General features: G+C 43.4%; 1 protein-coding gene across 2 annotated transcripts in view; it reads left to right on the top strand.

The window, feature by feature from the left end:
• Nucleotides 1–16,589, top strand: part of SCML4 (Scm polycomb group protein like 4) — a 152,917-nt gene that overhangs the window by 67,329 nt on the left and 68,999 nt on the right. For both annotated transcript variants that reach the window (XM_060258595.1, XM_060258587.1), the window contains exon 2: nt 3,493–3,704. In XM_060258595.1, coding sequence (XP_060114578.1) covers nt 3,504–3,704 — 201 coding nt within the window. In that variant the 5' untranslated portion in view covers nt 3,493–3,503. The remainder of the gene's footprint in view (nt 1–3,492; nt 3,705–16,589) is intronic.

Genomic DNA, 16,589 nt, shown 5'->3' with positions numbered 1-16,589 from the left:
CTATTAGACAATTCTTTTTTTTCTTATTTTTTTGCATTTTCTTACTTTGTTAAAGGAAGAATTTAAAAATTAACAACTCCAACAAAATCTTTTACACTATACAAACTTAATATCACTGAAACATTATATCTCCATGTTTTCATCTTCATATTCTTTCTTTGTTCTTCTCTCAAAGATTAAATAATAAGATTTATAAAATTCAGTAGTTAATTATATTAGCTCATTATATTAGCTTTACATTATATATTTCAAAGTTATTCGACAAATAATATAATATAGCCCAGCCCTTGGAGACCCTAAAATTTAAGGACTGGAGGAGAACAAAACTGCACCTTCCATGGGCTGATTATACATTGGGGGAACATACCCAAACACTTACAACAGTCCCACCACTCTCTAATACCAGAGAGTTATGCTTCCATTATAAATTGTACCCAAAACCTCATTTTTTAAAAGGAGTCAACACTCTCCTCAAAATCTCCATGATCTTCAGAAGTGCATACACGAATTGCTTTAGCTGGAGTAGGAGGAAAGCGCTCCTTCCTCCATCCATCATTTTATTTATATCCCGCCCTCCCCACCGAAGCTAACAACATGAATCAATACATTAAGTTATACAGTGATATTTAAAACAAAAGTATTTAACAATTGATTAAAATTCTAAAATTCAAACATTAATAAATTAATAAAATTGGTATGCTAGTGCTATCGCAATAGATGGTAAATTTATTTAGCAGTTTCTCTGTTTAGTCGGTGAAGGCCATCCGAAAGAGGGTGGTCTTGCAGGCCCTGCGGAACTGTTCAAAATCCCGCAGGGCCCGCATATCTTCTGGAAGCTGGTTCCATAGCTGTGGAGCCGCAACAGAGAAGGCCCGAGTACGGGTACTCTGTAGTTTTACCTCTTTCGGCGGGGGGGGGGGGAGGGATTTAAAGCAGCCAACAATAATTCACCATAGGTAGAGTCATGGGCAGTATAATAAATTGAACCTTGTTGCACACAAAGTTTGCCCGTTTGGAGCCAATGCTATCTTATTCCTAAATGGTGCAGTTTAGCTGTCATGCCTTTAAGATCTCTTCTGATCTTTAAGAACTCAAGAGGGAGATGAGGATACACCTGGATCTTTAACCCCTGATAGTCCAAATCGCCCCTCTCCCTGGCCTCTGCAAGAATCTTGTGTCGTGTTGTATTAGACAATTCTGACAACACCTTTGATAATGAATGAAACGGTCTCCCCCTTCCCATGCTTGCATAAACTGATAGTGGGGGGGGGGGGGGCAGGGGATGAATAATGATAGAGACATGATTTGAATTAACCGACCTACATATTAAAACAGCAGAATTAGTCTCTGTGAAGCTGTTTAAATTGTTTGGTTTCCTAAATATTTAAGCCACCTTTTGTATGTTTCCCCAGCATCTCCAACTAAAAAGGGTCCAGGCAAGTAGGCTTGAGATCCTAGACAGCCGCTGCCAGTCTGAGTAGACAATATTGACTTTGATGAACCGATTCAGTATAAGGCAACTTCATATGTTTATATGTTCATATGTTTTTTACAGCAATGCTATTTGTGTAATCATTAGATTCCACATTAATTAAACAAAAACTCTTTTTAGGTTAAATAGACTTTCTAGACTACAAGGATCTGTAATATCTATATTAAGAACATAAGAGAATTCATGTTGGATCAGGCCAATGGCCCATCCAGTCCAACACTCTGTGTCACACAGTGGCCAAAATTTTATATATATACATATATATATATACACTGTGGCTAATAGCCACTGATGGACCTCTGCTCCATATTTTTATCTAACCCTCTCTTGAAGCAGGCTATGCTTGTAGCTGCTGCCACCTCCTGTGGCAGTGAATTCCACATGTTAATCACCCTTTGGGTGAAGAAGTACCTCCTTTTATTCGTTCTAACCCAATTGCTCTGCAATTGCATTGAATGCCCACGAGTTCTTGTATTGTGAGAAAGTACTTCTTTCTCTACCTTCTCCATCCCATGCATAATCTTGTAAACCTCTATCCTGTCACCCCGCAGTCGACGTTTCTCCAAGCAAAAGAGCCCCAAGCGTTTTAACCTTTCTTCATAGGGAAAGTGTTCCAAACCTGTAATCATTCTAGTTGCCCTTTTCTGCCCTTTTTCCAATGCTATAATATCCTTTTTGAGGTGCGGTGACCAGAATTGCATACAGTATTCCAAATGAGACCGCACTATCCATTTATACAGGATGATACTGGATGATTTGTTTTCAGTTCCCTTCCTAATAATTCCTAGCATGGCGTTGGCCTTTTTTATTGCAATCGCACACTGTCTTGACATTTTCAGTGAGTTATCTACCATGACCCCAAGATCTCTCTCTTGGTCAGTCTCTGCCACTTCACACCTCATCAACTTGTATTTGTAGCTGGAATTTTTGGCCCCAATGTGCATTACTTTGCACTTGGCCACATTAAACTTCATCTGCCACGTTGATGCCCACTCACCCAGCCTCAACAGATCCCTTTGGAGTGCCTCACAATCCTCTCTGGTTCTCACCACCCTGAAAAATTTAGTGTCATCTGCAAACTTGGCCACTTCACTGCTTACTCTCAACTCCAAATCATTTATGAACAAGTTAACGAGCATGGGACCCAGTACTGAGCCCTGCGGCACTCCACTGCTTACCATCCTCTACTGCAAAGACTGCCCATTTATACTCACTCTCTGCTTCCTATTAATTAGCCAGTTTTTGATCCACAAGAGGACCTGTCCTTTTACTCCATGACTCTCGAGCTTACTAAGGAGCCTTTGATGAGGAACTTTATCAAAAGCTTTCTGAAAGTCAAGGTAAACAATATCTATTGGGTCTCCTTTGTCCACATGTTTGTTCACCCCCTCAAAGAAATGTAACAGGTTAGTGAGGCAAGATCTTCCCTTACAGAACTCATGCTGAGTCTTCCTCAATAACTTGTGTTAATCAGTGTGCCTATTCATTCTGTCCTTGATAATGGTTTCTACCAACTTTCCTGGTATTGAAGTCAGACTGACTGGCCTGTAGTTTCCCGGATCTCCTCTGAAACCCTTTTTAAAGATGGGGGTGACATTTGCTACCTTCCAGTCCTCAGGAATGGAGGCAGATTTCAATGAAAAATTACATATTTTTATCAGAAGATCCACAAGTTCAACTTTGAGTTTTTTCAGAACTCTTGGATGTATGCCATCCGGACCTGGTGACTTATTAGTTTTTAATTCATCTATCAGTTGTAGGATCTCCTCTCTTGTCACCTCAATCTGACCCAGGTCTTTCAACACCCCTTCTAATATAAGTGGTTCTGGAGCACGCAAACACTTCATCTTCCACAGTGAAGACGGAGGCAAATTGTTGCAACATTTTTATATTTCCAGTGTCACGTCAATGGGAATTAACTGGGTATGTACTTTTCCATTTCATTCTTTTTGTTTTTACTTTTCCATTTCTAATAATTCTTTTTTTAAAAAAAATTACAGATACTGGGCTTATGAATCATTTGCCATCACTGCCACCAAGACTGGATACTATTGACATGCAGTCTCCCAGAATACCAGGAAGAAAAAGAGGAAGGCCCCCGCTCCACTCTACTCCTATGAAAATGGCTGTTCATAATCTTTATTCAGCACCAGCTGGTTCTTTGCCAGTAGTGAAGATCCCTAAGAAACGAGGGAGGAAACCTGGGTATAAGGTATGAATTCTTTCCCACTCCTTTGATACTTGTTTTGTCTCTTTGGTTAGATTCTGTGACTTCAACATAGTAATTACTACAGAGTATTAAGAGAACTATTGAATGTGATAATGAGCCCCATGGTACAGAGTGGTACGCTGCAGTACTGCAGTCCAAGCTCTGCTCATGACCTGAGTTTGATCCCGGCAGAAGCTGGGTTCAGGTAGCTGGCTCAAGATTGACTCAGCCTTCCATCCTTCCAAGGTTGGTAAAATGAGTACCCAGCTTGCTTGGGGTAAAGTGTAGATGACTGGGAAGGCAATGGCAAACCACCTCGTAAAAGTCTGTCAAGAAAATGTCCTGATGTAAGACATGTCCTGTCAAGTAAATGCCCTGATGTCACCCCATGGGTCGGTAACAACCTGGTGCTTGCACAGGGGACTAACTTTACCTTTTAACTTTTTATTGAATGTGGCAGGGAATCTTCCTTGGGTTTTTTTTTTTTGTAGCTGCTACTGCCTTTAGTGATCCTACTCACTCACTGGCAATGCAACATGTGGCAAATTCTGGCCACCATTTCTTTCTTTCTTTAAAATACTTATTAGCTGTCTTTTTCCCTTGCAGAACTCATGATGGCTTACACTATAATGATTAATAAAAGTGCAGAACAGAAATAAAACAACACTTTCAGAAATATATCAAAGATCTCAATTTAGATGTAAAAAACCCCCTCCAGTTATGGACTGCCAATAAATAAAAAATCAAAGCAGTCAAATGCAGCACTAAATAAAACTGGCTACAGCTGCTTCCTGAAGACTGACTTTGAGGGGTCAGGCACACCTCTCTGGGGAGGTTGTTCCATAATCACCAAACAGGCCCTTTATTGTGTGTCCACTAGACAAGCTGCTTCAATTGGTGAGATGCTCAGGAGGGCCTCTCCCTGCAATCTTAATTTCTTGGCAGGAACATATGGGAGAAGATGGTCCTTCAGACACCCTGGTTCCGAACCAGATAGGAATTTAAAGGATAAAGTGAACACCTTGTACTGGGCTTGGGAACAGGTCAGTAACCCATGTAATTGCTATACTATAAGAGTTTGCTGAAAGACAAATGAAGAGGGGATGAAGACACAGTTATACTGCCTGCCACTTATGAATAGTAATGGGAACAGGAAGGGCAATCTTCTAATTATTTAAGTACAGGAGAAGCAGAGGACATCATTGGCTGAAGTTTCTGTGGAAGTATAATGGATATATCTACCCTACATGAGTTTTTCTGCAATGATTGTGGTGCAATGTTCATGTCAGGAATTTCAGTCCATTCTTTGTTTTTGTAGTAGCAATTCTGAAAGGTGGAAAGTCAAGTTTTTAAGCTGAGCGGGCATTCATAACCTTTGCAATGGGAACTGCTTTGGTAAACATTTCATCTTTACTCATGTTCCTTGCTTTCATGAATAATTTCTTTGACCAAGGTTTTTCAAAGGAACACATACATTAAGATGGCATGGACATGGACATGTTTTGGCCAAGAAATGGAGGCCTTAAGAAATAATAAGTTCATGGTTTTCCAGTATGATACAAACAGTAAAAAAAATATTGTGTGTGTGTGTGCACTAGACAGCAGAATATTGTAATGTCATACAGAATTCAGGACACATGTCAGACTGCATGCAGTTATGCACAGAGATATACCCTCCAAAGTTTCCCATTACGTTGCAAAGCATACTTCTGGAAAGACACCTCATGGACTGTGTGTTTTCTCATTGGCGGCTTTCTGTGCCAGGGTCTATCAATAGAGTTGCCAGTTCTGGATTGGGAAATTCCTGGAGATTTTAGGGGTGGAGCCTAGGGACAGTGGAGTTTAGGGTGGGAAGGTACCTTCTACCTTTAATACAAAAGAGCAATTGCTGACCTGGTCCCGAGCCTAGTGCAAGGTGTTGGTTTTGTCCTTTAAAGTCCTACATAGCATGGAACCAGGGTATCTGAAGGACCATCTGGTCCTATATGTTCCTGCCAGGGAATCAGTAATTTCTACTTATGATAGAGTCTACCTTCAAAGCAGCCATTTTCTCCAGGGGAAATAATCTATGTAACCTGGAGACCAGTTGTCATTCCAGGAGAACTCCAGCCACCACCAGAGACTGGCAACCCTACAAGCTGAATATCTTTTCTTCTGTTTTGCTAAACTTTTATTGCATTTTAATTTTTAGTGAAATTTTTTCTACTGCTGTTTAATTGCTTGGTGTTAGATTACTATTATAATATATTGTAATTACTCATTCTTATTTTTAAAATATTGTGAGCTACCTTGAACTTGCAACAGATAGAAAGGCAGAAATTATAAATGAATAAAAATGATAATAAACACGTGTTAAATTTTCAAACCATATGTAGGCGGGTCATCTCAGAAGACAGAAGAGGACTGGGACACTTCTAGATGTTAAGGCTTGTGACCATAATAAAATAAAAAATGATACCAAATGATGCTAATACAAATAAGTTCTGAAATGTATCAAATGGTTTAAAAAATGATGTATCTGAATCCCCTCAATCCATCAGTGTAGAATTTATATTACTTCTGTGCAAAACTGGATTTTTAGTAGAGTATATAGTTAGGGTTTGTAGAATCTTTCGGGATCAAGTTCCGTGTTCTACTGGAGAAAGTTTTCCTTCCAGCACAGCACAGCAGCCAAGAAGGTCTGTGCACAGCAGCCAAGAAGGTCTGAGCGCCTGCTCCGGCTGCAACGCCACTGAGGATGTTCTCCGCAGCTGAGAACAAAACGTCTGGAAGGAAAACTTTCTCCAGTAGAACACGGCACTTGATCCCGAAAGATTCTACAAACCCTAATGATGTTACCAGCCTTGAAAACCTGAAATCTTAGAGTATATAGTGCTTTGAAAATACTATATTGTATTGTGGTTAGCAACTGGCTGGCAACCAGTGGGAGTCTGGGAGGACGGGGAATAGGGTGGTGCTGTTGCTGTGGCAGTGTTATGTTACTTGCAGGGAAAAACCCAGAAGCAACATAACACCATTGTGACAACTGTTAATTTTAAAAAATTACCCACAGGTCACCAGCATAGCAGTGGGAAATGGAATCCAGGGGTAGGAGATCCCCTGTGCCGATTGGGAACCTGGCACTCCAGTTGATAAGCACTTACTAAGTAATACTGAGTGTTATGATAGGAGTTGGGGCAAATCTTTACAAGGTGATATTTCAGCTCCTGCAGCAACATGAAAAGTTTGAAGTGTTTTACATAATTGTTTCAGTACAACCTGACAAAGATGCATTTCCTTTTTGGCATGTGCAAGGTGCTACATTTGCTGGCAACTAGGGGAGAAATAAAGGGGGAAAGATAGGCATTAAACTGAACATCATTCATTATTTATGGAGCCTGGTTTATTGCAATCATTTTTGTCATCCAGTATATAAGAATAGCATGTTCAGGGGTGATGCTCTTTCTTGATGAATGAAGACCAGAAACAAGACATCCTTTTGTAACTGATGGCTTCAGGTTTTGAGGTTGATGTTGGCAATCTGTAACACTCAACATATCTGTCTTTCTACTTTTCATTAGCATTGAGAGATTTGTACATTGAAGCAACATTTCTACAAGGGAGCCTTTCTGCTGTGTATGGCTCCTACTGTTAAAACACACAGCTCTCAATCAACATCCACTTGCAGCTAAAGTCAGAGAATACATTTTGTGATGGGTAGATCTCATGATTTAATTAGCTTACAAATGGCATGGGTTCCTGCTACAGCAAGACTTTTATGTGCATTTTTAAAGCTCCTGAACACTAAAATGGCAAGCAACCAACTTCTTTATAGCAAATAGATGCTGGATTATTACAGAACAGATGGACAAAATTGTGTCTGTATGTAACAAAAAATATGAATTTACAATCTGGGTTAAAATTTATTTTGATGGAAATTTGAACAAAGACATCTTTATTGCCTCCACTATATCATCTGACCTCCCCACCCCAGTTGACAATAAATCTTCATGTTTGTCTTTATGTATCTATAAAATGCTGATTTTTTTGTTATTTTTCACCATGGTTTCTCAGACTATCCATGTCCACAAGCCACTCTGGTCATCTGTATCTGGACATTTAGATCACAGTCTAGCTGCCTCCCTACATCATTGTATGTCATGCTATCTTTGTGCTGGAGTCCATGCAAACCCATTATTAATCCTTGAAAGGAATGGAATCATTGTCTTAACAATGTATCATTTGTGTGAGGTTGCAATCTCCAATAATCAGCTTCATGTAGGTTACTGGGGTACTCTGAAACAGCTGTCTGAAAGCACCCACAGAATGATATTTGTTCATGCTTCCCCTTCTCCTGTTGGCCAAGTAACTAGTCTCCATTGAGACTGATCAATAAGGAAATTGATTTTGAAGAAAGCCTGTATAGATAAATTAGTCACTATGGGTGTTTTCGCACTCACGTTTTACTGGCGCCACGACCCTCCTCACGCCGGCGGATCGGCAGTGATTTCGCACTAGAAGCGCCGGCGCAGCCCATTGCGCCGGCTACTTCCGTCGCTAAGCCAGCGCAAACGTTTTCCTGCATCTTTGCGATTTCCGTTTGCGCTGGCTTAGCGACGGAAGTAGCCGGCGCTTCTGGGTGCGCCGGCGCTTCTGGTGCGAAATCCATGCAGATTCGCCGGCGTCAGGAGGGTCGTGGCGCCAGTAAAACGTGAGTGCGAAAACACCCTATAGGGTCAATTTCCTTTGGATGAAAAAAAAAATTGGAGATGTGTGGTTTCTTTGTAATCACTTCACAAAACATACAACTAAAGATCCATTATGGAATCCACAATAAGTAAAAAAAAATTAATATCTAAGTTTCATCATTCCAGCTTCCCCACTCACAACCAATTACAATTGCTTGTAATCAAATATGTCTAATTTCTTAGAACCTTACTCATGAGGAAAGACTGGAAACTCTGGAACGTTTCAGTTTAGAAAAAAAGACTGCAGGGAGCATGATAGATGTTTATAAAATAATGCATGGGGTAGAGAAAGTTGATAGAGAGAGTGTTCCCCCTCTCCCATTATCTTAGAACTCAGGAGCATCCAGTTAAGTTATTTGGAAATAGATTCAAGACAGACAAAAGGAAGTACTTCTATACTCAACAAGTAATGTGGATATAACCGTGGAATTCATTGCCAATGGATGTACTGATGACCACAAGCATGAAAAGCTTTAAAATGAGGTTAGCCAGATTCATGCAGAGGTTCATTAATAAATGCTGGTCCAATAGGATGCTAGTATGGGAACCTAGAATGTATATATAGTTGGCCCTGTTGGCCTAGTAGTCAGTCTTTGAGTGCAGCCCTATATAATGCTGTACCCAATAAAGAGCTATGAGCCCAGCAACCAGCACCACACTGCGCCTCGCTACATCTGCATCCACGCCCTGCACCACCATCACTGACAAAATGGCTGCTATGCCAGGAACAATCCGGAGTTCGATATTGCCACCACTAAGCGATAGGAGACCTGGTTCGAGCATCTGGAAAACTACATAGAATACCATGAGGTTGAGGAGCCCAAGAAAGTGCTACTGCTCAGCTCTTGTGGCATGAACACCTTGGAGTTGGCACAGGGCCTCATGGCGCCCGTCACACCTAAGGCAGCCGCCTTCAATGACTTCATGTCGGCCCTCATGATCCACTTTGCACTGCAAATGGTCCCGGCACGCTGCTTCGATTTCTCAGAGCACCACCAACGACCCAATGAGTCCATGGGAAACTACGTCGCTGCCCTACACTGTCACTCCGCTGCGATTTTCCCCAGTTGGACAAAGCTCTGAGGGACAGGTTCGTCTCTGGCCTGTGGGACAAGAAGCTTTGGTGGAAGCTGCTGGGTAAAGATGACACCGACCTTGCCAAGGCCATCAAGGAGGTGACCACGTATGAGAAATTACAAAAGGAGCGAGCGATGGCCTCTGCACATCAAGCTGCATTCTCATCTTCAGACTTGGAGGACTTGGTGGTACATGACACTCTAAAGCTTAAGACTTAGCAGGTTGCCGGAGGGATGTATGCCTATGAGGAAGGTGGTTGCTGAGTCCTGAGTTTTAGCAGGAACTTCCCCCTTTGCTAATTGGAGCATCACCATTTAGCCCCCTGCTCAGGGCTGGGCTCTCTGTTGAAACAACAAGTTGCTTTCGTGATGACTTGTGTCCACCCTGGCTCTTGCGCTCTTGCTTGAACTCTCCAGTTTTCTGACTCCCAGCTCCAGACGACGTTGCTCTCCAGCCTCTGACTTGGCTACCTGACTTGGCTTTGGTTTAAACTTCCTGGCTTGACCCCAGACTGGACTTGGACATTGCTATCACTTGCACCCAGCCCGTGACAGATTCCAGCAATTCACAAACAGAGACAAAGAGAACTGTTATAATGACTAGTGTAAAGAAATAGAAGAGAAAAACAAAAAAGGAAGAATAAGAGATCTGTTCCACAAGAGCCAAGAAATCAAAGGGAAGTTTAAATCATGACTAGACATGCTGAATGATCAACATGGAAATACATTAACTGAGCAAGGCGGGACAAAATAAAGAAAAGATGGGAACAATATACTGAAGTACTGTACTGTACTGATTCATGAGCCTCACAAAATGAACCCGTTCAATAGATGGGAAGGTTCATGAAGTGATTTGTGAGACCCCACAAACCATGAACCTGGACAAACTTCCTTTTTCCCGGATTGTGCCCATCCCTACTTAACAGTTTAAGAACAATTTATTTAAAATAATAACTCTGCAGTCAGTTTGTGATTTTCTATTCTCCTATATAATTTGTAGCCATCCAAAAACTTTGCTACATCATTGTTTCATCTAGCTCTTCCTCCTGATTTTACAAAGATATGAATTAGCATTGCTCCAGGTAGAAATATGTGAACCATCTTCCATTTACTTCTCTACTAAACTTCAAATCTAATTGATTCCTTACATTTTATTATTGTTTAAACCAATGCCCTACCCATGCAAGGATTTAACCTTATTCCACAGGGGACGTTCCTTAGGTATACAAATTTGACATTATTATCTTTTAGAATTCTTTGAACTGTTGAGGAAGATGTCAGTGTTGATTCTTGTTGTTATGGGTTTGAGAATTATAAATAGCCATTTTGTAACTTGCAGAGCTGATTGACCATTCTTTTGCTAAGTTAATGAATAAGTATGTCAACTTATAGTGCTGTAAAGTGTGTTCCTTGTTAGGAGTTTCTGTGTTAACATACATTCTCCCTTAAGACAGCAAGGAATTCAGACAATTTACACATCAGGAGATATTACAACTAATTAGAAAAATGCTAAAAATGACAGGCACATGACCGATGTGAAGAAACCATAAAGCAGCTGACTAAAATTTGAGAAAATGGCTATATTCAGTTTTTTTAAAAAAAATTATACCAGAATATAAAATTCTTGAATGCAAGCAGATCTTAAAAGTACTAAAATACACAGGTTCATGTATTCCTAACACAATCACTATTAAGTTCCATATGCACTGGGAATGAAAATTGGTTCTGGATGACAGAAACAGTCAAATAAAATACATATAAAACACATATATGGACTTCAATGCCTTTATATGATTTTAGAGGATATTGGTCCCAACTACAACTGCTGAATCCTGGTGGGGCATGTAAATAAGTGACTGGCACAAGATTTGTCTGTAAATGGATAAGGCAGGTTCTGATGTGGCTGATGATCTTTAAATTTCCACACAAATCTACTCAGAGTGATGAGCATGTAGACTCCTGCAAGTCAACAGAGGAGGAGAAAAGAAAAATGTGGTTGGAGTAGTTCTTAAAGTACCCTGGCTTAAGGTTTTTGAACTCTTGAGGATTAGAAGAATGCTGCAAGTTTAGTTATTTATATCTGGTGGCTTCCAGACAAAGGGATAATTTCACTTATTGATTTATTGTGTTCTGTAAAATCTATGTAAGATCCAAATTAGGACTTGTAACATGCAATTTTCTCCTCTGTTGCTTTTTATTGTCGTCTTGAAAAGTCTCTTTACCACCAGACAGCTTTGTATACTCATGCTTTTACTACAAGAAAGACTTTTTCATAGTACATTCAAAGAAGAAATGCAGAGCTTCTAAAAATATTCTGGAATTCAGGAGATGCTGAGGCCTTAACTGGCAGCCTTCTATCAGGAGCCTTTGTGATGTGTCTATGGTAGGCTTCATATAGGCCTTTGGACATCTTTATATATAAAAACTGCACATAAAATTGCTCTGGTGGATGCAGCCTTGAATGAAAGATGCTGAAAAAAAACACATGTGCTTTACAAAGCATCTGCTTCTCCATAAAGGCCTTGTTATACTTTACTTTATTTGATTTATATTCCACCCTCTCCACGAAGGCTCAGGGCGGCTCACAGCATAAAACCACAACAACAATTAAAATCCATACAATATTATAAAATTTCACATTCAATAATTAAAACAGTCAAAAAGTGATTTGGTCCTAGCCTCTTTGATGATATATAGTTTCAATGGCAAGAGTACTTCTTCAATTTCCCTACAGTACAAGGCTCAGAGTCAGTTAAAAGCCAACTGGAAGAGAATGGTCTTGCAGGCCTTGTGGAATAGGCGAGGTCCCACAAGGCCCTCACTTCCTCTGGCAGTTGGTTCTATCAGTAGGGGGCTGCTATCAAGAAGGCTCTCTCTCTAGTGGTCTTTAGTTTGGCCTCCCTCGGCCCAGGGACTGCTAATAGATTTGAAATCCAGATTTAAGTACCCTCTAGGGAACGTGTGGGGAGAGATGGTCCCTAAGGTAGGCAGGTCTTAGGCCATATAGGGCTTTAAAGGTGATAACCAGCACCTTGTAGTAAATCTGGTATACTATTGGCAGCCAGTGCAGTTCCTGCAGTCCTGATTGTATGTGCTCCTACCTGGGAAGCCCCATTAGCAGCCTGGCCACCTCGTTCTGCACTAGCTGCAATTTTCTGGATTCAAGACAGGGGCAGCCCAAGTAGAGGGCATTACGGTACTCCAATCTCGAGGTGACCATTGCATGGATCACCGTTGCCAGGTCGCCGTGCTCAAGGAAGGGGATCAGCTGCCTCACCCGCCTAAGATGGAAAAATGCGGATTTAGCAGTGGCTGCTATCTGGGCCTCCATTGTCAAGGGAGGCTCCAGCAACACCCCCAAGCTTCTGACCTGTCAGTGGTGCACTGTCAAATGCTGGTAAGGGGATTTCCCTGCCCAGAATGCCACGATTCAGGCAAAGGACCTCTGTCCTCATTGGATTCAGCTTCAATCGACTCAGCCTAAGCCATCCTGCCATGGCTTGCAACGCCAGGTCCAGATTTTCTGGGACACAGCCAGGCAGGCCATCCATCAGCAGATAGAGCTGGGTGTCATCAGCATACTGATGTCAGCCCAACCCATACCTCCGGCAATCTGAGCAAGGGGGCACATGTAGATGTTGAACAACGTCGGGAGAGCATAGCCCCCTGAGGCACCCCATGATTAAGCGCGTGTCTCTGGGATGACTCTCCCCCAATTGGCACCCTTTGTCCCCAACCATCTAGGAAAGAGGAAAGCCATTGCAATGCCAACCCCTGAATCCTTGCATTGGCGAGGCGGCAGGTCAGCAACCGATGGTAGACCGTATCGAATGCAGCTGATAGGTCTAACAACATCAGTACTGCTGAGCTGCCTTGGTCCAGATGCCGCTGGAGGTCATCCACCAGGGCAACCAGTACTGTCTCCATCCCATGGCCTGGGCAGAAGCCGGACTGGTGGGGATCTAGGACATAAGCATACTGAATTATATACTGAATTTAAGGTTCGAGGATAGCTCTGGAAGCCACCAGGTACAAGGGGCTGCTCCAGGCAATCACAAACCATCTGGCACCCCAGCCAACATGGTTGCCCCGCTGCCTTGACTTCTACACCCGGCAACAGAAGTCCACCAAGTCGGCTGCTGACTATATCACTGAATTGCAAGGCTTTGCCCTGCTTTGCGAGTTCCAGAACCTGGACAAGGCCTTCTGGACAGGTTCATAGTGGGGTTCCTGGATGACAAACTGTGCCACAAGCTTCTCGTCCAGGATGACCTCACCCTGATGGAAGCACTCTGACAGGCCACTCCATTCGAGCAGTCCCACAGACACCACCCCATGACAGCAGTGCCTCAGGTCAATGCCTCATCTGCCTCCAACGTTTCTGACAGTGAGGGGAGCTACCAGCTCCATCGTCCACCTCACTGTGAGAACCACCCAGTGGCCACAGTATGTCCTCTGGACAAGCCAGTCCTGTCTGCCTGCACCAGTTGTGGGGACCCACACAAATGCTACTCCTGCTCATTCCAGAACACCACATGTTGGGACTGCAGCAAGGTTGCTTGAGCCTGCTGGGACAAGGGGAACCGTAGGCAGCTGATGGCTTAACACGATGCTGTGGAGCAACACACTACCTCCTCGACCTGCCTACAGGTACTGAATCTGCTCCAAGACACCCCCAACAAAATTAAGATCACAGTCTCGATTGATGGGGCCCCCTGCTTAATGGAAATAGACTCTGGGTCCTCCATATCTATCATTTCAGAGGATATCCTTAAGAAATTTTGCCCCACCAGAAACCCTCAGCTATGGCCTGCCGGGTTCATCCTAAGAAACTTTCAAAAGAACCCAGTGTACATAAAAGGGTGGGGCCGCTTCTGGGTGCAGTTCAAACATTTCAGTGGCATGTTGGACTTGCTGGTGGTGGGGGGAAAGCTCACAAGTCTCCTTGGACTGGCCTGGTTTATTTATTTATCCCTTGGATTTATATTCCGCCCACCTAATCTAACCCCGCCGAAGCAGGCTCAGGGTGGCTCACAACAATCAAGACCAAAACAATAAAACAATGAATAAACATTGGAGTTTTGACAATTGACAATAGCAAAAATAATTTAAAACAATTTTGGTGCTAAATTTCAATTTCAATATATTCAACGATGTTGGGTGTGCTGTTGTACTATAATTCAGCTGAAGGCAAGTTGAAATTGTACTGTTTTACAGGCCTTGTGGATAGAAATAATAGGGGTAAACCAGACTCAGATCCCTAGTTTCACACATATCTGTGAAGAGTTCCCCGAGGTTTTTGACGGAGCTTTTGGTTGCTACATGGATCCCCCGGTGTCTCTCCAACTCAATCCAGTGGTACAGCCCATAAGGGTGAAGGCCAGGCATGTCCTGTTCATGCTCAAGCCCAAAACAGAAGCCAAGCTAGACCACCTCGTGGCCCAGGGGGTACTGGAATCAGTCCCAAATGCCTGCTGAGAGACCCCAATAGCGACACCAATCAAGCCTAATGGATACGTCTGCACCTGTGTGGACTACAAGTGCACTATTAATAAGGCACTGCAGGACCAGGCATATCTGGTCCCCATGGTCAGCCACATCTTGGCTTCCCTGGCTGGCTCTAAAATTTTTGGGAAGCTGGATTTAGCCCAGGCATATCAGCAAATTCTAGTAGACAATAGTACCGTGGAAACCCAAACAATCGTCACCCACCCGGGGGCCTTTAGAGTGAAGCGGTTGCAATTGGGGATGAGTGTGGTCCCAGGAATCTTCCAGAATCTAATGGACTCTATTTTTAAAGGAATCCTGGGAGTCCAGCCATTCTTCGATGACGTTTTGATCACTGCCCCCACCGCAGAAGAGTTCAGCTGCCACCTCCATTCTGTGCTGCAACTTTCCAAGGCAGCTGGCCTGAAGGTGAAGAGAGAAAAGTGTTCCTGGGCCATCAGTTCTGTGGGGGTGCAGAAGTTCCATGACTACTTATACAGGCGCCCATTCACCATTGCGACAGACCAGAAGCCACTGCTCGGACTGCTCACCCCAAACCGGCAGACCCCACAGATCCTGTCACTGTGGATCCTCCACTGGAATATCTTCCTGGGTGCCTACCAGTACAACCTAGTCTATCACCCCAGGAAGTCGATGGGCCATGTAGAGGCTCTCAGCCACCTTTCGCTCAGCTCCATCAACCTATACCCAGCTCCGGCGCACCATATCTTGCTGATCAAGACCCTGCCAGATCAGCCTCTGCATGCTGCAGATGTTGCCAGACACACGGCCTGGGACTACATCCTCTCCCATGTTCTGGACTGGATGGGGAGGAAATGGCCCATCAGCTGGGCAGGGCCGGAATTTACAGCTTTCGCTTCCCGCAAAGATGAACTGTCAGCACACAAGGGGTGCCTACTCTGGGGAAGCCGAGTAGTGATCCCACCACCACTGCAGAAGTGCTCAAGGACCTACCTGAGATGCACCCGGGGATTGTGCAGATGAAGGCCCTCACCAGGAGTTATGTTTGGCGGCCTGGGCTAGATGAGGAGATTGAGACGTCGGTGAAGAGATGCCAGGCCTGCCAGGAAATGCGACTGGATCCTCCTAGCGCACCTGTGCACCAGTGGGAGTCTACGTGCATGCCCTAGGTGAGGCTCCACTTGGACTTTGTGGGCCCCTTCCACAGCCAGTTGTTTTTCATATTGGTAGACTCATACACCAAATGGTTGGAGCTGAATCCTGTTGCCTCCACCTCGGCTCAAGCTGCCATCCGTGCCCTCAGAAGGGTCTTTAGCACCCACGGCCTGCTTGACACAGTTGTGACAGACAGTAGAACTGTCTTCACCTCCAGGGAGTTCCAAGAGTTCTTGGGGAGATATCTAATCCAGCACATTCAGTCTGCTCCTTTCCACCCAGCTACCAACGAGCAAGCAGAAAGAATGGTGCACACAACCAAAGAGTCCCTAAACAGGATTGTCCACAGGGACTGGGACCACAGACTAGCTACCTTCCTTTTTGGCCACTGTATACCCCCAAGCACAGCCACTGGCTGCGGCCCAGCAGAACTCCTAATGGGGCAGCACCTCACAACATGT

This window comes from Heteronotia binoei, chromosome 1, assembly GCF_032191835.1.
Source record: "Heteronotia binoei isolate CCM8104 ecotype False Entrance Well chromosome 1, APGP_CSIRO_Hbin_v1, whole genome shotgun sequence".
Lineage (NCBI taxonomy): Eukaryota > Metazoa > Chordata > Lepidosauria > Squamata > Gekkonidae > Heteronotia > Heteronotia binoei.
This window is presented reverse-complemented; position numbering and strand designations above follow the sequence as displayed.